This window comes from Strix uralensis, chromosome 9 (genome assembly GCF_047716275.1).
Source record: "Strix uralensis isolate ZFMK-TIS-50842 chromosome 9, bStrUra1, whole genome shotgun sequence".
Classification (NCBI taxonomy): domain Eukaryota; kingdom Metazoa; phylum Chordata; class Aves; order Strigiformes; family Strigidae; genus Strix; species Strix uralensis.
Window position 1 is genome coordinate 27,255,449 of NC_133980.1, and position 19,552 is coordinate 27,275,000.

At 42.3% G+C, this 19,552-nt stretch overlaps 1 protein-coding gene across 12 annotated transcripts in view; it reads right to left on the reverse strand.

Annotated features, from left to right (window-relative positions):
* Positions 1 to 19,552, reverse strand: part of DGKD (diacylglycerol kinase delta) — a 71,936-nt gene that overhangs the window by 28,022 nt on the left and 24,362 nt on the right. For 9 of the 12 annotated variants that reach the window (XR_012630035.1, XM_074877850.1, XM_074877842.1 and 6 more), the window contains 4 exons: positions 17,193 to 17,303; positions 16,432 to 16,512; positions 1,278 to 1,382; positions 306 to 438 (listed from right to left, as the gene is read on the reverse strand). Coding sequence is in view for 11 of the 12 variants with exons in the window: in XM_074877842.1 (XP_074733943.1) it covers positions 306 to 438; positions 1,278 to 1,382; positions 16,432 to 16,512; positions 17,193 to 17,303 (430 nt within the window). In the remaining variant the exon portion in view is untranslated. Of the gene's footprint in view, positions 1 to 305; positions 439 to 1,277; positions 1,383 to 4,513; positions 4,619 to 11,392; positions 11,503 to 11,844; positions 12,077 to 16,431; positions 16,513 to 17,192; positions 17,304 to 19,552 lie in introns of those variants that run through there. The other 3 variants (XM_074877846.1, XM_074877847.1, XM_074877848.1) reach the window with 3 other exon arrangements.

The following is a 19,552-nucleotide window of genomic DNA, read 5'->3' on the forward strand; positions in this document are numbered from 1 at the left end:
TCTGGTCCAACAGTAAAACCAGCACAAGAACAGCATTACATCTGTTATCCTTTTACAGAATGCCAAGATCCTGATCTTGACTTCTGCAGGAAAATTCTCTGTGAAGCCAAAGGGATTCAGCAGCAAAGGGTTTCAGCATCGTGTCCAGTGAAGACCTCCAGTCTCATACACAGCCTGTAGCTCTCTCAAGTTTATTATGCATCTTTTTGCAGACTGTAAACAACATGCCTCTTAAATTATCTCTGGAACATGGCATTGAGCTATAAAGACAGCACTCCCAAAAGAGGAGACGAGAGCACACCTACCTTCACATGAGAGCCCATGTGATGTGACTCCAGATAATGCCTCCCGACACACGTTGCAGTATGTTGGCCGAGCATGTGAGCAGGCGTACCAGTTATGCATCCCTGAGAAATGGTCCATGCTGTACTGGGTAGACTAATAAAAGAAATGTATTACAGCAAAGTCTAAAGTAGAGCAGCAAGACTTTTTTCCTTAAAAGACTTGCACATAGCAGTCAGGAAAGGCAGAAACAGAAGACTTTTACAAGGGAAGAGGAGGCCACATGCAGCTTATATACACTAGCTGTAACTCAAGAAGGTTTTTGAGCCAGAAGAGACTACTTGAAGAAGGTGGCACACCTTCATGCCTGCTCCTGTCCTACCTCTCATCCTTGTCTCACTACAAGCGTGTGCAGGGAAATGAACTGGAGAATTTATCTGCTGGAGAGTTGATCCTTCCCTTCCCTTTCCCCTGGATTAAGTTTTCAGCAAGATCAGTTCCCCAAGCTGCTTTATTGCATAGCAGAGGAATGCTTGTGCCAGCGTAATGGAGGAGACAAGAGGGAGACAAACATCAGACTGAGGAAAACACAAGACAGCTTCTTTTGGTGGCAGTGCTGGTCTAACTACAGCCCCAGAAAGCAAACAGATGCGTTGAAGTAGGCATAACACCAAGCAGGCAAGATGTGAGTTAGGACAGGGAGGATAACTGAAGAGATAAATGACAATGGGAGTAGAACTGTGTTTCCTAACCTACCCATAACTCTGAAAAGTGCTCTCAGAGTTACCAAGGGAGAGCATACAAAGCCACAAGCATTCTTTGGAGAATCGCTTCAGTATATTTGGGATAGTTTTTACAGAAGGCCTAACACTATACCCATTGTAGTCAATAAAAATGAATTCTATTAACTTCACTGGAAGCTGACTCCAATCTCAAAACAAGCTGTTATTTAGGAGACGAGGCACAGAGCGCAAAGGAACACGTTCTTCTATTACCTCAAAATGTTCACGGTTTTGTACAGTCTTCAGTGCTGCGATCCAATCTTCCATCTCTTTTCTGTTATCAGCACAAAGGATGAGCTTCCGACATGGAGTGATAATCTGAAGATGTGCGAGAGAATTAATAGTGTGTATTCTGGGCATGTCAGTGAGAGACAGCAAGAGAACACGTTATCACTAGCGTAGTCTGTGGAAGCTATTTTCAGAGGCAGTGAGCTGCACAACAGAAGTTATTTGCACCTTTCAAACATGTTTCTCTTCTGCTGTAACATACCTTCACAAAGGTACAGGACCACAGAGATATTAGCTGTCATTCCCAGTACTGAACTGAGTAAAGAAATCTCTCATACCCAAATAACAGCACGACACAAATCGAGCACAGAGCAGTAGGAGTTAATATATTACATGTGCAGACCTTGCATAAGTATTTTTTAAGTACTTAATGACTTTTTAAATTGGCAACAACATTAAAATATTTTGTTAACAGTGTAATGTACCAGTTTCTAGCAATTAATGAATTAATTTGTTTTTTAATTTGTTTTTTAATTAATTACTCTGTGACATCATGTTAAAAACCTGTTTAGAGTCGTGACAAGTGGGGAGGGAGGAGGGGAGAAATCAAACAAAACAAGCAATTTAGGAGAGAAATCAAATAAGCAAGGTAGAAGAGAAATCACTGCATTCTGAACCCTCCTAAGAGCTTGTCTCCTTGAGCTTGTTCTATGTTTATTACATAAAAGATATTCCAACAAACGTTCCACTAGCAGCTTGAGGTTGTGGTGAGTTTGCCTTCCTCTAAAAATACGGTCCTCAGTGTGTTTCTACCCTGGGCTAATTCCCATGCATTAGCTGTCCTGCGTTAAATGAACAGTTCAGTGTTTTAACAAAGCAGTAGAAGACACGCAGGGTGACCGAAGCTCCCCGGTGTAGCCTACCACCAACGCTCTCTCCTCTTGTCAGATGGCGGCAGCAGAGAGAAATGAAAGCTCCTAGCTCTTCATGAGGACCGTGTCTGCTGTCCATAGGGCTGCCCATTCAGCTGGGGTCCAGGCTGGACTATAAATCAACTTTTATTCCTCCTAAGACAGAAGTCTTTCCTCCCCACACTGTAGTTCTTTTACTAACACTGTCTCTTTGTGCACACCTCTGTACTGATTTCCATCAAACTGACTTCTTAAATTAAATGAGTACTGAAGTGTTTGCAGTATCTGGATTTAAGAAAAGCTGCATTAAGGTTGAGCACCATTAACAAAAATCAAGAGGCTCCCCTTTAGGTCAACTCTAAAAAATTCCAGCAGCCCAGACTCTCCCGTGCCCCTCTACATTTTGTACATGAAAAAGATTGTCTACATCATCTGCTTTTCCAGCAAATTGTACCGTAACATCTGAAATAACAGATTAAAACAAACTAGGATCATGTCAGGTTGATGAGGCTCATGTGGCTCTTGCAAGCATGCAACCCAAGTTTGTTAATGAACACTAAAAAACCCCCACACATCACCCCAATACATGACCCCTGTTAATTACCATTTTCCAGTCTGTTTCTCACTTCTTTTATTATCATTCAGAAACCAGATTAAAAATAAAAATCTCTGAAATTGAACATCAAACTTTTAGTTGATGTTGAAGTGCCTCAGAGCATCCACTAAGAAATGTACATGTATTGTCAACAAAAAAGATACACCTGTAAAATTCTGCTTTATTTTAAGCTCTTCAATTTCCAAAATATATTTCTTTTCATAGGATAGATTGTAGCATTCACCTGCAATAACACCAACTTTACCCAGAGGCATTACCAATACCTAGATAAGGGTGCTAGAGACACAATAAGTAGGCAATGAATGGAGCTAAATACCTTTCTAAAGCAAGGACTGGCCATTCATATTAGAAACACAGTTTTGACTTGGAGCATTCTATCTTGGACAAAATGACCTGATCTGTATCAATCATAAGCAAACAGAAATAAATATTTTACAATTTTCTAAAAATAAAACTTTGAAGAACTCCTTCCCTCTTCCCTGACTTTTCCTTTAAACAATTCCACCTCTGATAAAATTTATTCCCAAAGAAGGTAATCACAGGAATCTTTCTTTCTCCTTTGGAAAGTGGAAAAGTGGGTGGTTAACTGGATTTCCATCAAAAACTCTGCTATGTAAGAACGGCTACCCTAGAGAAATCTTTTACGGAGCATGAAACACTACTGCAAAAATCAGTGTGAAGTTAGAGAAGAACAAGCAGCATCTCTGAAGTCCTGCTAAGAGGAAGCAGCTTTTTACCTGGAAGTAAAACCAAGTTCAAATAATTTGTTCGGACAGCACAGGGCCCCACTTTTTTCTGGCAGAAAAGCCAAGAACATCTACAATTTCATACGTACAACAGTACCCTAGGTAAAGTCAAACATCCTAGGATGAAGCATCCAAGGACCTTTCACTGCTTTAAAACCAGCCAGTTTTTTAAGGAACCACCAGTTCTTTCAACAAGCCACTGGCACACTCTTGGGCAGCGGGGAAAAAGAATTTAAAACAGTTCGTAAAATTAATCTATTATCATCACGATCCAATTTCGGAACACTCCTATTCAGTGCTGTTCCTCTTCCTATTTTTCTCTTTTTTTTTTTTTTAAAAAAAAAGGCAAATGCAAAGTACATAATATCATTTTTAAACCACCTTGGGAGACATGAAATCTAAAATATTGGAATAAAATACAGAAATGCAGACATGCTTTTGATAAGAATTAATTTCTGAGGCTACTGACTTCCTGGATCACTGGAGAGACTGTGCAATATAAAAAAAACCACTAATTCCTTCTTAAATCACCTACGGCATCATATTAAAAACTCCTCACATTCAGTGTTGGACAATCCTCTGTTCTAAGAACAAAGTTAAAGTTTAGAAGACAAGAAGACAAATAAAGAGGTCAAGAAGATTTTCATACTTGAATCATCCAAAGAGTCACAGAATTAAAATAAAGCGTCTATTGTATAGCTACAAAACTACAAATAAAATGTAACTTTGTGCAAGATAAATTTATAAAGAGCATTCCCCCACTATTAAGTTCTAAAGCCACATTTGCATTGAGATTTAGTGGTATCATCAGGGATGGGAAATAAAAGAAAAAATCTAAAACCTAAGGACGACGAAGTGGGACAATCCAGGCTTCACTGTGACAGACAGATAAGATTTTAACGTAACTGGTGTAACAATTCTTTGGAGAAATTAAGAAACCGTACAAACCTGTTTTTCTGATTAACATGCAGCGGTGTTACAGTTGAACATTTTAACGAGGATAATTAGGAATCCAGAAACATGTTAATAGGGACACTTCCTTCTCATAGTGGTTCAACAGTTCGTGCTTTCCTACAGCCTCCTGCTCACAAGAGCCACAGCAGGTACCCTGTGAGCCGAGACACCCCGGCTCTCCCTGCACTGCAGGCAGCCGCTGGGCTCTTACCTGTGCAGGCTGATGTGCTACGGGCATGCCACTACACTGGGCCTGAATAAGGGCAGAACTGAGATTAACAGAAACCTGCTCTCACTCACAGGGCAAGAAAACCACACGTCCTACCAATTTTACCTCCTTCTACTTGAGCCAGTAATTTCAGCTCCAGACAGATACCTGTTGAAGGATACTAACAGAGGGAGAAAGGCTATTACACAAACTGCACTGTCTAGACGAGACTGATGATCAATCTAACGTCTCACACCAAAAAAAGAAAAATTCTTGTCATCTCCAAAAGAAGCCACAGCCATCTTCCCCCTGAAAAGCTGTCCTTTCCCAGCTAGGAAGTGCAGGGTGTTTGCTCTCAGCTACAGCCGCGATGAGCCGATGCTCTGGAACACGAGGCTTGGTTATCCCTGTTGGCAAACATGGCTAGAAATGAGCATGGTCCAGCTATTTTTTATGTTCCGGCTACAGCTTTTGACTAACATCCTGGAACAGTATATTCCACAGGATGACGACGCACTAGGTGAAGTAGCATTTCCTTTTATTTGTTCTAAATTTACAAAGCAGTAATGTCATCCAGTGACCTCTTGTTCTCATATAAACGAGAGCACAAAAACAACGATCTGATTGCTTTTGAGTTAGGATGGGAGCTGCCTTGCTAGGAGTTATAAAAAACACAATAAAAAGTTTTTAAGATTTATTTATAATCTCATACATTTTTGGCCTATTTGGGGATTGGCAGAACTCTCAGTGTTCCTGCCCTGAAACAGCTCAGAATTTTATCTAGATATGAGCAATTACGTAAATTAAAACTGCTTGCTCTTCCTAAAAAGGGAATATTAGAAACTAACACACTTTTTTGATCCTAAATGCTATTGAACTTTTGGGCATGGTTCTTTAGATTTCACTCCTCAGTAGGAACTGATGTTCAGAGATCCATGTGCCCAGAGCTCACCACGTGCTGGTCTAACACTGACCAGCAAAAGAGCTCAACAGTCATGGAGGAAAAAAAAATGCTGCCAATCCCTCTAATTAATCCTGAAGAGCTGTTAAGGATGGATGGGAACGGCAGGAAGGCTTAAAGACATTTTGGATCAGGACACAACTTAATTTACAAACTCCTCACTGTGTATGACACCCCAGAAATATACCTTCTGCAGGAATCATGGTGACAATCAACTACCCACCAGGTCACTCCTTTGCAGACAGTTATATGCCCTCTATGCAGATGAGCCACCTCAAGCCCATTAGTGAAACTCTCAATTTTCAAGTTTGCTCACTCTAAAGCTAAAAAAAAAAAAAATCTAAATCTGAAAAAAGCCATGCCTCATTGGCTGTCTTGTGCTGAGGACAAAGTGGGACAATTGATGGTCCCGTGACACTTCTCCAAAATTTAGCTTTATCTCCTGTCTCTCTTTCTCATACAGCACATGCCCTCTTACCAGCTGTTAACCCCCACCCCCCCTGTCCAAAACTAACACCAGTTTACTGACATTTCAAATCAGGCCAGCTGGCAAACAACAGAGCCAACCAAAGAAAATTTCTCATTTCACATTCTAAAAATGGACTGGATGTCCCTGGATGTCCTTCCCCAATGAACAGCTGTGAATAATTGGATTAGAAAGGCAGTCCAAAAAAGACTCCTTATATTAGAACAAATTTTAAATAGAAATCTGCTATACTTCACCCTTTGGTGCTTTGCTGTACTTGAGCAACCTTCCTCCACCCAACAGCCGGAGCATAAACTTCATTCTCCGGTCTTGCTGCCATCAAAGACAACTTTATCATCTCTGCTCACTTCCTCTTTCAGCATTTTTTGGCTGCCCAGAAGCTTCTCGGCAAAAAAGTGGCAGTCTGGCCAAACATGCATTGTGACTGCTTGTTATCAGAGTAGATCTGGTGAGCTCAGTGACCACAAAAGATGGCAAAACAAGTTAAGATCACATTGGCCCAGTCACGGAGCTGGCTGAAAAAATGTTGTGGAGGGAGACGGGTCAGGGGAGACATACAACTTTGCTAAATATAGTTTTTCTGATGTGATACATTTCTCAGAGTGGCCAAAAGCGGGTGTATGAGAACACCTGCTCATTCTGACTGCTTCCTTTTACTCACATCCTGTTCAAATATAGTCTTATATTCAAAGGTGCTAAGCCATAAATCCCCCAAAGAGATCCTGGATTATTCCAAACAGTTGATGACTTGAGTACAGGGACAACAGGAATTTCTGGAGCTCAAAAGACTGCAACTAGAAAAAAATAAAATAGCTGTGAGAATAGTGCTGGTGCAGGCAAAAACTTCAGCTTGATCACGTATGGCAAAGGCACGGAAAACATCCACCACCTGTAGCTAATTGCTACGTCTGCTTTTGTACAGTGGCGTAAGCTCTTGTATCCCATGAACCAAAAAACTCAGGAAGGAAAATTGGGTGAGATTGTAACAAGGACCCAGCCATTTGATCCACTTCAGCTCCTGTTCCAGCAACAGTGGTAGTGAAATGAATGCTGGTATATGTTAAGGCACCTTGCCTGTGTTCATCAGCAAGATTCACAAACCAGCCAAAGTCACTGTATGTTTCAAACATTATTGCTGAACTCACAGAGGGCAGAATGGACTAAGTGTGGATTAAGCAAGTGCTACTCCCTCAGCAAATACACAAGGTTAAAAAAAAGACTGTGGAAAAGGGCGAAGAAAGGAAAATGGAAGTATGAGTTTCAGACTCAAACCAATCTTTTACACTTAAAAACTTAAAAGCCTGTCTCACCAATCGCAGCTTCTGAAACAATCTGGAGCTGAACATCAGGCTAGCAAAGCCTTAGACAGCAAGCTGGCATGATTTTAGTAGGTCTCTATAATTTGGAAGACAGAAGTAATACGAGTATCAATGCTTAGACTCATGGAGGACCGAGACTTGCCTTGATAGACAACATCCCTTTCCTGAAGTGCAATTCAGCTTTCACCCAGGTTTGACAACAAATTCACTCCCATTAACTCACTGCAGAGGTCAGTTAGAGCTCTCTAGAATTGCACCAATTCTCTTTCCTCAAAACCTGGGTGCTACCCTGAAGGGGAAAGAAAAAAGAAGCTTTTCATTTGACAGTGGAGAAATACATATTCATTTTATATTCATTTTCATAGTGCAAGATCTTTATTTTCTGCTAAAATGACCATCTTCCACCTATGGAAACTCTCACTTCCACCAAATAAAACAAGTTGTTAATGTTCTTATAGTTGTGCCAAATTCTGCCTTTTCTTTTTTTTTTTTTTAATAGCAGTAACAAGATTTTCCTCAAAGCCCTAAGTGCTCAAATCTCTGTTTGCACTACACTAGGTATTTTATCTCCAACTTCCTCACAGCACTTCTACCTTAATTTTCAATCTGTAAAATCCAGGACGGCTCATTTCCATAGGAAAATAGGTACAGCATGTGGTGTGGTCTCTTTAGGACCATTTTTACATTATTAGGCTCATTCATCTTACAATATGTACCTCATCTGCCAGGGGGTTGCACATTACAAGCGCATCTTCTCTAAGCACGTCACTGGCACTTACTGCCGCTACGCTGTGCCCACAGATCAAGTTCAACTCATGCTGACCCTCCATCTGTGCTTTCTCTCAGTCCCTATCTTCCTGGATGCTGCAGTGGGAAAGCAGACCAGACTGAGCATTCCCTGGGAAAATTATCATCTCTCATACCAGGGTCACATTCCTACATGCTTCTGGAAACTCTGTTGCTAAACAAGGCACATTCCTGTTCTTGGCAATTGGTAAGAGAAGCACAGACAAGGAGAGGATTTTAGGACTTTTGCGACCACTTAACAGATGTCAAAACCTAGAGTATGCAAGGTCTTTGCCACTGTTAGCAGGTAGGAAACGCAGACAGTCCTGGTAATTTGCACATATTAATCACTAGAGATCTACATGGATGGAGCGGCACCAAATGGGAAACAACTGGTCTGCCATGCCAAGTGCCAGAGCATCTTAGCACACCTCCGTTATCCACCCACTCTCCTGCAGCAGATGTATACGTGCATCCCTTCTTCATCTCTTTTCCAAAGGATGCAGTCCTGCCAGGACAAGAGTTCCCAAACAGAACTACCCTGTTCAGAAAGAGCAGCACATTTGGGAAGGTAAAGGATATTTCAGAGAAACCTTCCTACTCACTCACACAGAAGCAAAACCATGAAGAACAGAGGGGCAGGTCAATGTGCCCCAGTGGTAGAGCTGCTGTCTCAGTGGGCTCATACACATCAAGGCTAGCAGCTAATAAATCACAGGATTGAGCAATAAAAGACCTTGTCCACGGTAGGAAAATGACCTGTTACTGACAGCTTATTGTTAGTAACAGCTCCTCACAGCCCCCTAACCTCAGCTGTGTTGAAAAGAGGCTGGTAGCTAGCACGAAAGGAAATGAACAGCTTTCAACAGCCTGATGAACCCAGTAACTTTCTACACTGGGTCAGCAGGCAAAGACAAGTCCCGTTTCACACACCACCACAGTGAAACCATCACAAGCACCACAGGCAGGGCACTCTCGTTTCTGCAAATAATATTAGCAAGCCTCTTCCTGCCAGAGGCTTGCTAAATGACCACAGTAAAGATGTGCATAAAAAGAAGTCTTCTCCTTTTAGAGCAACTTCCATGTAAAACTAAACATGTTCTCAAATGATCTCCTGTTTACCAGAGGTTGTTCTGCCTTTGTGTCCTCACCTGGAAGGAGGAGAAGACTGGAATCCGCAGTTTTGCTCAGGAAGGTAGATAAAACACCAACACAGCAGGAAGGTTACAAAGAGCAAAGAGATTATCAAACAAAAGCTCCTAGTGTTCAGGCACAAGGGCAATAACAGACACTAATTTCAAAGCAGTAAACTTCCCTCTAGGGAAACAAAAGCTCTTCACAAACAGTTGCCTTCAATTCCCAGCTCTCTGTCTATCCTGTCTCACAGTAAAATACATAAAGCTGAGCCTGACCTTTCTCTTACAGTAGCTTCATCTTTCTCAAAAACTCCTAGCATATTTTGGGGTCATTCTGTAATGTACAGAAGCAATCGCTGGATCTCTCCACCCACAGCAACTTTGCTACACTCCCTAACCCTTCTCCCATGTAGCCTCTCTTCGATAGTTTTTCTCCTGATTTTTCCTTCTTTTTGCAAGCAGACTAATGACCAGCTCCTGCAGGAGGCTGGATTAAGAGTCCTAAAAATCCTTGACACGAAAGGATTTTAAATTACTGTTTTCACTGACTAACAGTGACTCAGAATGGTCTGTTTACCAATGGGCCTTTTCTCAAGCAGAAAAAACTGCACTGAGGTCTGGATTACAAACTACTAAAATAGCAACGTATTTTGAAACTGCAGCGGTTCTGACAGGAAATGGGGACCTAACTACACTTAATGAAAGGAGGGGGGAAAAACAGCAGAGCAATTCTGGACATGGCAATTCATAACTCTACTCATATTTTCACTTGCTTATAAAGGAAATTCTGACAGCTGCCAATATAAACAGAGTAAAAGCACTAGCAGAGAGTGTACCATTCCTCAAAGTGTACACACATGGGTGTGGAAGTGACAACCCCCAGCAAAGCCTGACTTTCCAATGTGCACTCTAATTTTGTCCAATTTAGAGAAGAGAGTTTAAAAAGGAGGAGGGAAGAACCATAACTTTCACAAGCTCCTTTCTTCTGATCTTTCCCTTCTCCAAACCTCAACAAGGCAAGCCACGACTGTGTACAAAGGAGCAAGGTGAGGAACCAGGACACTTGGCGACTCCCCTGTGTAACTATGTCCCCAAATTAGTCTTTTTGCCCACTTCTGAGAACTGATGCCTTCCCTCTGGGTCCCTCACCCCCGTGCTGAGGAAGCAGGGAAGGAAGATCCCCTCCCTTGCTAGGAAGCCCAGTGACTCCCTGCAGCATACGCTCAAACCCATCTTTTCCAAAGGGCAGTTTGGGGAATATGTGCAAGTATCAAACCACACAGATTTCCCTAATCCCTATCAGCCCAAGCTCGAAGTCTAAGTCTGACTTTCTGCAAACAGCTTGTAACAAAAGTTCTTATATTCTTTCTCCTCATAAAAATAAGTCACATGCTCTTTCTCGAAGCTTGTATTTCAAATCAGCACAAATAACCTCTGATCTGGGTTCCTCTTGTTTCAACAGTGCCTTACAACAACAGCTCCTGCGCTAGACGCGAGCAGCAGACTTTCTGCCTGACATGTAGCTTCAGCAGCTCTATTCACTCATTCAAAACCAAACTCTTCAGAGAAGACTTCACTGCCTTCTCTGCTAAAAAGGATAAATTTTCACTTAAAAGCACTAATACAAATAATCTGACACAAAATCACAGAAGAGGCAAAGGCACTTTCACTTCATTGTGAAATGCATTTGCAGACATCAACAACATACTCTCCCCATCAGGAAGCACCCTCAGCACTTTCATCTTTTGTTAAAGTTCAAGCACTTTGCCCTGTGTTTTTAGGAAAGGTTAATTACCTCAAAATGAAGATTCATGCTATTTCTCCACAGCATCACAAAGCCCTGGGACAATACAGCAAAAGATATACAGCCTGAAGATCAGTCACATAAACTTCACAAGACAGAAGCTGGCATCTTTGCTGCTGAATAAAGTCAGTACTAAGTAACAAGGTTGTAATAACAAAAAATTGTAGCACACCTCAGGCTTCTGTACAGCTGGAGAATGACATCCATACTCCTTCTCAGAGATGACAGCATGCTCTCAATCAGGAACACCAGCAATTCCCTGTTCCTCAACCTACCACAACCACTGTCGCCTCCAGTCATGCGAGTGCTCTGAAAGAGAGGTATTACTCTAATCTCAGTACTTCCTCTCTCCTGTGACACTGGTCACGGTGAATCATCACTTAATAAACAGTATTTCTTAACTGATGGGTGCAGCATTTCCAACAGCACCGCAGGCACACTTCCCTTTACCCCAATTCTGGAGAACTTATCTACACAAATCCACACAGGAGAGAACACCTGGACAGTAAGAGTTTGTAGCAAACTTATTCCAAAGAGCCTGAGCTCCTGGGATGATCTGTTATGCTGGCACAGGTGCCATGTTTCTCAATGCTCATTCCAAAAAACTTGGACTCCTGCTCTTACCTTTCACGTTCAATCTTCCTCTAAACTAGTGTCCAGAGCAGCCTACTCCCTCAGAAAAAAACCTAAACAGATTGCTTGATGTGCGATTAATGGGATTAGTCTCCTCTGCGGTCAGTCTTTCTGAGCTATGTTCCACTTGCCACAAGCTGATTAGCTGTCTGCTTAAGGAGGAGCTGGGATAAGTTTCCTTCTGACGGCAGTGAAGTGGAGAGGCAGGCGCTGACTGTAATAATATGCTGTTTCCTGTCTGCGGCTGAGCTGAGAGGTACTTCCCAACAGAAAAGGGTTTTACAGGAGCTCAGGAGTTCAAGCTCCACCTCTTCCAGTGAAGAGTCTTTAACTACGGAGGAGGGGTCAAGAGCATGGCTCCTGCACTCAACAAGTGTGCTCTGACCGAGCTTCACTTCCACTAAAGTGGAAAGAAGAAATCAAACTACACGCATCTCTCTCCACAGTGAGGAGCTTTCTCCTATGGGATCTCAAAGCTCTATATAAGATGGGATGGGAAGGGAATGTTGTAATTCATGTTATGTGAATGAGGGTGAAAGTCCACGCCACCATTTGCTAGCAATAACTGAAAAACATTTACAAAAGCACGGTGTGAGCATCATACTGAAACACAAAATATGCACCTGGAAAGATCTGATGTTCTTCTTAGGCCCTCTCCTGTTGATGACAGGTGTTTTTTATTAGTATTAAAGAACACATATTTTAGATTTTTTTTCCTCTTTAGCTTTATACAAATCCTGCACAAGGCAGGAAGGGGTCAATGAACTGAAAAGGACTCACTCCATCAGCTGTGCCAATTGCATTGAAGGCAGCAAGCATAATTCAGTTGGCGCTGTCTAGAAAAGAGCAGCTCTTCGGTCAACACGCCAGTCTGAGGAGTAAGAATTTGTTCACCACACAAACATTTACAAAAATGGGCCTAAGGAGATGACCCAAAGTCCTTTCAAAGGCTCTTGAGGAGATAGCTGGCAAAGTGTTGGCCTGAGCAATAGACAATAGAGCGACTGGTGCCTCCCGAAACCTTACGGGCTTTATAGAGGAGTATGGGCATGCTGAATGGTTCAGGTCCACCTCACAGGTAAAGCAGTCATTTTGAGAGAAGTATCTCCAAAACCCAGGCTTCCTGGCATGATCTAGAGAAAAAATTATTCCAGCTTTGAAGTACAGAAATCCTTATTTTGTTTTAATGTTCCTAAAACAACTGCAGGCTAATGCATTAATGCAAAATTGCACTGTCCAAGAAAAAACTGTTCATGGAACAGCTGAAGTCTCACCAAGAAGACCCAACGTGCCCAGTGTGATCCCAAATCATCTATTTTTCAGAGATGACAAGAGTTTTTGAGGGTATGGCTGGGAAAGCTCTGCTCAGAAGTCAAGGTCAGGCTTTGACCTCACCCATCCAATGCTGCTGATCTCTGTTTCATAAGGAATACAAAGGTAGGCACACACTGATGACAAGAATCCAGGCTAAAAGTTGACCACTCTCTTTGAAATAAATGGCTCTGAAGTACCAGGACAACATGGTTATCACTGAGTTTGTACCACAGCAGATCCTCTCTAAGGCCTTGTGAAAGACAGCAGCCCTAGGAAAATCCACTGGTGAGAGATCTATACCCCAGGTACAAAGGGACCACACATGGAAAGAGAGTCACTTACAGCCCAGACATCCCAAAAGAATTTATCTTGCAGACAGATGCCTTAAAAGGATAGAAATAGCAGAGATGTGACAGAACCAGCAAATATTACATCTACAGGCCTCCTGAGAGAAGAAAGGCCTGGCATGGGGCTGCTATATGATTTGTTCCCAGAGGCCTCCTGCTAAATAACTCTGCAACCACACTGCCTGACCTAAAGGAACAATAGCTAAACAAAATGCTTTTTCTTACACCTCTCAGGGGACGGAGTGGTACAACATCTTAAGCAAAAAGATGCCCCTAGTCACATGCTTCCAGGCCATTCTATAGTCACATATCCTTTAACTCTGGATAGCAGTGCTAAAAACTGTCCCCACTGCAAGCAGGATACACTTACTGAAGAAATCTATACAAGATCAACTAAGTAAACAACAGTGGAACTTGTATTACACACTCTTCTTTTTAGAGGAAGAGGTCTGCATCTTAATACTCACTTTTCTCGTTCTCCTGCCTGCTGACAGCAAACAAATTAGCTGTCAGACTTATGTCCTATGTAAAAAGTTTACTGGCAGCTGTATTTTTTAACCTTATTCCTCTATTTATGTAACGTAACCTTTGTTGGCTCCGTACTCTGGTTTTCTTCTCTCATGGTGCTGCCTCCCCATGGTCCTCATTGTCCTCTCACCACTTTCTCCTCTGACTGCTCACTCCCTATTACCCCTTTGCTTTGGATCCGCATTTCTCCCCCCTAGTGGTTTATCTAGAGTTTTTGCTTCCTGCCTCCTTTATTAGTACCTTAGGAGTGTCATTCACCCGACCAGACCTGCAGAATCTATACATTAAGCAGCAGAGATGCCTGGACAGAGGATGAGTTTCCTCAGAAAGAAACCACTCTTTCATAAATCCAAAACTATCAGTCTCCACTAAAGAAAATACAGAAGCAAAAAGAAAAGCAGAACATCTAACATCCAGAATAACTGTCTCTGCTGTAGAACAGCAAATGTTGGATGTTTCTGGTTTAGGATAAAACCTCAACAGTGAGTCCCACTGATTTGAAACAGGAAAAAAACAATGCATCAACTCTGAATTTTAGAAAGGAACCAAGCTGGAGAGATGCAGGGGGGAAACAGAGAGCTCTCAAAGTAAACCAAGAGAAAACTGCAAGACTGCAAGGAATCCAAAGCACTGACAGCAGTGATGTGGCAGACCAAACAGCAGCAAGACTAGGCAACCTTCTGATTTTCTAAGTATTTTTATAGCTCATGGTAAACCACAGTCAAACCCCTCTGTTAGCCATGATAGAAAGAGCAGATAGACATTAAGAGGAGAATGTTCTTCTTGAAGTTTACCTGAGCCCCATGATATACTCATCAGCTGGAGACAGTGCAAACTCTATCTGCTACTTGAGTGCCGAAGTAATCCTATATTTTTTACCCCCTAGGGAAGGCAGGGACTGGCAGAGCCTGATACCATAGTCACGGAAGTAACTCTTCACTGTTGGACTCAGATGGGGCAATCTCAGAAAGCAAACACACTATTTCCTCCTGTCCCTACACACAGTGTCCCTGACAGAGATTAGATCTCTCCCAACTATAATAATAAGCAAAACAGTAACAGTACATTTGCTTACCTGAAAAATCAGTCTTTATTTACATATGGGAAAACTGAAGCAAGACTTCTCCCCCAAAAAATACTTTATTAACAGGTAAATACCTTCACATTCTTGAAAATGTACCCTGAAATTCACATTCTTGAAAATGTGAAATCACTGCAGAATCCCTCTCTCTGTACACACACACTGACACCTGCCATTGATATTTACTATCAGACCCAGATGTGCCTCCTTACTTGTCCAGTTATGGATGCAGAAAGTGTTTTCAAACTTTGCAAAAGTGTTGGGGTTTCATCTGGACGTAGGGTGGGCGCCATAGCTGCTTGGCACAGGTACCGCAAAGCAAAAAGCTACAGCTACATAACAGAAACATCCTTTGTTAGAGATATTTAAAGCAGTGGGTCACTACTGCTGCAGTGCAAAGCACGCTGCTCAGTCTTGGTCACCACCTGTAGGTCACCGGAATCCTACTGGATCAGCTTTCTCCCTCCACCTGGGCTGCTCCCCCCTTCACCCTGCCCCCTTTCTCCACACCCTCCTCTCTTCTGCCTTTTGAGCCCTTCGGAGGCTGCATGGAGGTTACTGCTGTTAGCCAACTCCGAAGCTCACACTGCTGCTCGACACTCGCCCTCCATGGCTGCTGTTAATGGTTTTTTTCTGTACACCAGGTGTTTCCCCCAAAACGGATGTTGCGGATCACCTGCACCTCAGAAATGTAATAATTTTTTCTCCTAGTTACTAAGCCTGCAGAACATGAAGCAGTGACACCACCGCATTTCCAGAATGCAAATATTTAGCACATATTCCACAGCTAACAAGTATCCTAAACCAATTCCACAGTTATTCCTGTGTGACATCTTTTTGTTCCTTCTTTTACTTTGCCACTATATATAGCGTGCATATATAAACACACATACAGCCACATACAAATAAAGTCAGAGAAAGAAGTTTACATATTTTAAGGCCTGAAGGGAAAACTAAATTCCTTTAGCAAGATCTCCAGCATAAACATCAACATCACCCCTAACTCCCTTAGCAGAGCAAATTTTTCTGTCCCATTGTGTAAACGGATTCTATCAAACCCTTCTAGCTTATAGGTAAGAAAATCCCTGAATGCAAAGTTTTAGCACTATACATAATAAACCAAGGTATTTCCCATGTGCATGGAGATCAGTTATGATGTTGTAAGGAAAAATAAGTTTACTTTTCTTAATATTTTTGTTTTAGTGACAGAGGCTGTGAAGATTGTTCAGATGTTTTTAAACTCTGCAAAACAGAAGGGATGTGGGGGAAAGATGCAAGAAGAATGGAAAATAATGCAAAAAATCCTACCGTGAAGCTGTTGTTGACATTCTTAGTGCTGGATTCTGCCACACTGGCATCTGTCAGATCCACTTCATCAAAAATAATGGACTGGAAAGAAAAAATTCAAACCCCCAATGAATTATTGAATCCAAGGTACAAGCAGCAGACCCAAAGGGACATGCCTGTATGTCTGCCTAGCACACTCCCTCACAGCCTTTTGTGATCTGAAAGAAAGACCCAGCACCAACAACAAGAAGGACTCGGAAGTCTAGTTCCATATGCTGGGGCTCGCACTTGCCTGTCTTCAGTCAGTGAACATGATGACTTTATTTTTATTAAGGGATTATTTAAAAAAAAATAGTTGTAGGCTTTGTCCTTGTGAAAGGGGACAGATTTATATCTAGTTGACTATCAACGTACTAAACCAAATGCATGGCAGCTCTGGTTTGATAAATTCAAGACTTGCTTGTCTCCTCCATTTCCTGTTTTCATTCGTATTTTCTCCCTTTTTTTCAGCTTCTATTGATTCAGAGCCCATTCCCTACTAAAATGCTCCAAAGGGGAAAAAAATCACAGGTCCACATCACGCTTTACTTAAAAGCAAGAATTTCCAAGTGTGAGGCAACACACTGGGATCTTCTAGTAGCTACAAAATCTGAAGACAGGTGCTTACAGAGCACATGTTCTTTTCTCTACTATGGGCTGCCTTCTCACAGACGCCCATCTGCCTCCAAAGCTCCGCCACTGACTTTCTTCCCTTGGACTCCTCTGTATTGTCAAGACCTTACCTTAGCAGTTTTTGCATAGTAGAGCGTTCGTCCTCGCAGCTTAAAATATCGTCTCTTCCAGCGCTGGAAGGAGCTGGTCTGTTTCATCAGCATCCCCTCTTTTATGATAGTCTACAAAAACAAGGAGGGGAGAGGGATGAAGCATACATTTTATTTACAGGCATCTTCTACGCTCTCCCACAATGTACCCGTACCAAAAAAGACTGGAGTTTGAGATCAATAATCTTAGTGCCCTCTGCTGGAAGTGCTCAACAAATTCATTCAACAGAAGCGTGCAAACTTAACAAGATTAAACCATCACAAGGGGGTGCGGTTTTATCCTTGTCTGCGGTGCTATCACGATAACAAAAAAGAGAAATAACTTCTGACTGAATGAGCATTTTGAAGTCTAACAATGACTGGGGGAGCATAACAGTTAAACTCACTGAGGTCAGATTTCAGCCGTGGGTAATTGTGCCCTTCATTTAATTGGCATTTGATTACAAGTGCATACACACCACAGTCTATCTGTCCCTGTCTCCACTTCTGCCTTGTGACATTATCAGCATCTACCTGGCAAGCTGCAGGCCCACATGGTGAAGAGTGAAACTAGAGCGAAGAAGGAGCTATATCCAACTTCAGCATTTGGTATTCTTCAGATAGTCTTGGCCCTGCCTCAGTACTCTGGCTGGCTGCCATTTCCCAGGGCTAGAGTGCCAAAACTGTCTACGCACACTGCTTTTTTTTTTTTTTCCTTTAACTACTTTATAACTAGATTGACATACCAGCAGACACAGTCCCATATGCTCACTCACATACTATGCATACATAGAGATATGTATTTAATCCACATGCACTTCATTCTACTTCGTCAAATACATTTGATTCCTTTGAGGACAGATTTTGAATACCAACAGCTACACGAAAATAATCTCAAACCTGCTGCTTAGAAAGACAAAGGCAGAAAAGTCAGAGCTGAAGGTTCAGCCCCAAATTACTGATTGAAGGTATTGCCTAGGAACTGCAAACGGTGTTATGTCATGCTTCAGTACCATGAGAAATCTATTTCTCTCCCCAAGAAAACAGCCCCCAGGAACTCACTTCTTGCTGAGAGCCCAATGCGATAAACACACAGTTAAAACACAGGAAACAAATGGTCCGGCAATCTTGTAAGACAGGTTATTCTGTATCTTGATGCCAGGAAAATGACACAGCTTTAACATACCAGAGGTCTCAGTGTAAGCCAGGTTTGTAACAGAGTCAGGTCACCCTTGAGTATCAATTAATTTACAGTGTTACATGTGCACTGCCAGGCTACTACAGAGCACAAAATAAATACCCTTACTGATCCACAGGGTTCAGTTCGTTTTAGAAATCCTTTCCAGGGCACTAAACTTGCTTTTAAAATGCTATATATATTTTTAATGTGGGTCTTTCCTTTTTGAAACAGCTGCAGATTTTAATACTTTCCACAAGCACCGGCCCTTGCCAAGCTCAAAAGTTTCCTCAAAAAGCACTTGGAAAAAAATGCTGACTATAAGAAGAAACATCCGTCTGACAATACATGTTTCTCTCTTGCTAGACTGAGCCATCCTCAAACTGGCCTGAGAGATCATAGGGCCTGGACCACCATGGTGATGCCCCTACTCACAAATCAGAGGCTCCCGCATACCCCCAGAGCTGAAAGAGAGCTGCCGGCCACAGGAGCCACTACATACCTTCCTCCATTGCATTGGGAAAAAGGGTAAGAGCTCCCCTATCTCTTCCAAAACAAACATCATTTACTTTGGAGCCTGGGACCTGGCCAACCCTGAGGCTGGTGAACCCAAATCCTCACCGCTTCCCAGTACTGTTTCACAAAGCCACCTGCACACTGGCAGAAATACCTGTCAGTGCCCAGGCAAACGCCAACTTCAGTGTGCGTAGTTCAACCAGGAACCACCAAACTCACAGTATTTCCAACCGAATGAAAAGAGATAATGAAAATGCATGATTGAAGACTAAGCTCATATCTAAAAATGGCCGTCTCCCACATCAGCTCCCCACAACTCTGAAGCAGCCACTGAAAGACATCTTGGCACCTGTTTTCCACAAGTCACAGCAGAGACATAGCAGTAGGAATACACTTTAAGAAGCCATAAGGCATCTGGGAGCAGCTTTAGGGTCCCGAAGTTAAACACACTATGGTCATACCCAGAAACAAGATGTTAAACTAACTTAGAGCTGGTGCTACGCAAAGAATCTGAAACTGAGCCATGATCTTAATCTGAAGCTTCCGCAGAAGAGAAAATGGAGTTCCAACACTGACCCAACAGCATCCCTTGCTGAAACGACACTGAAGGCGAGGCCAGAGCCAAAGGCACTCATCTGGAACTGGAAAA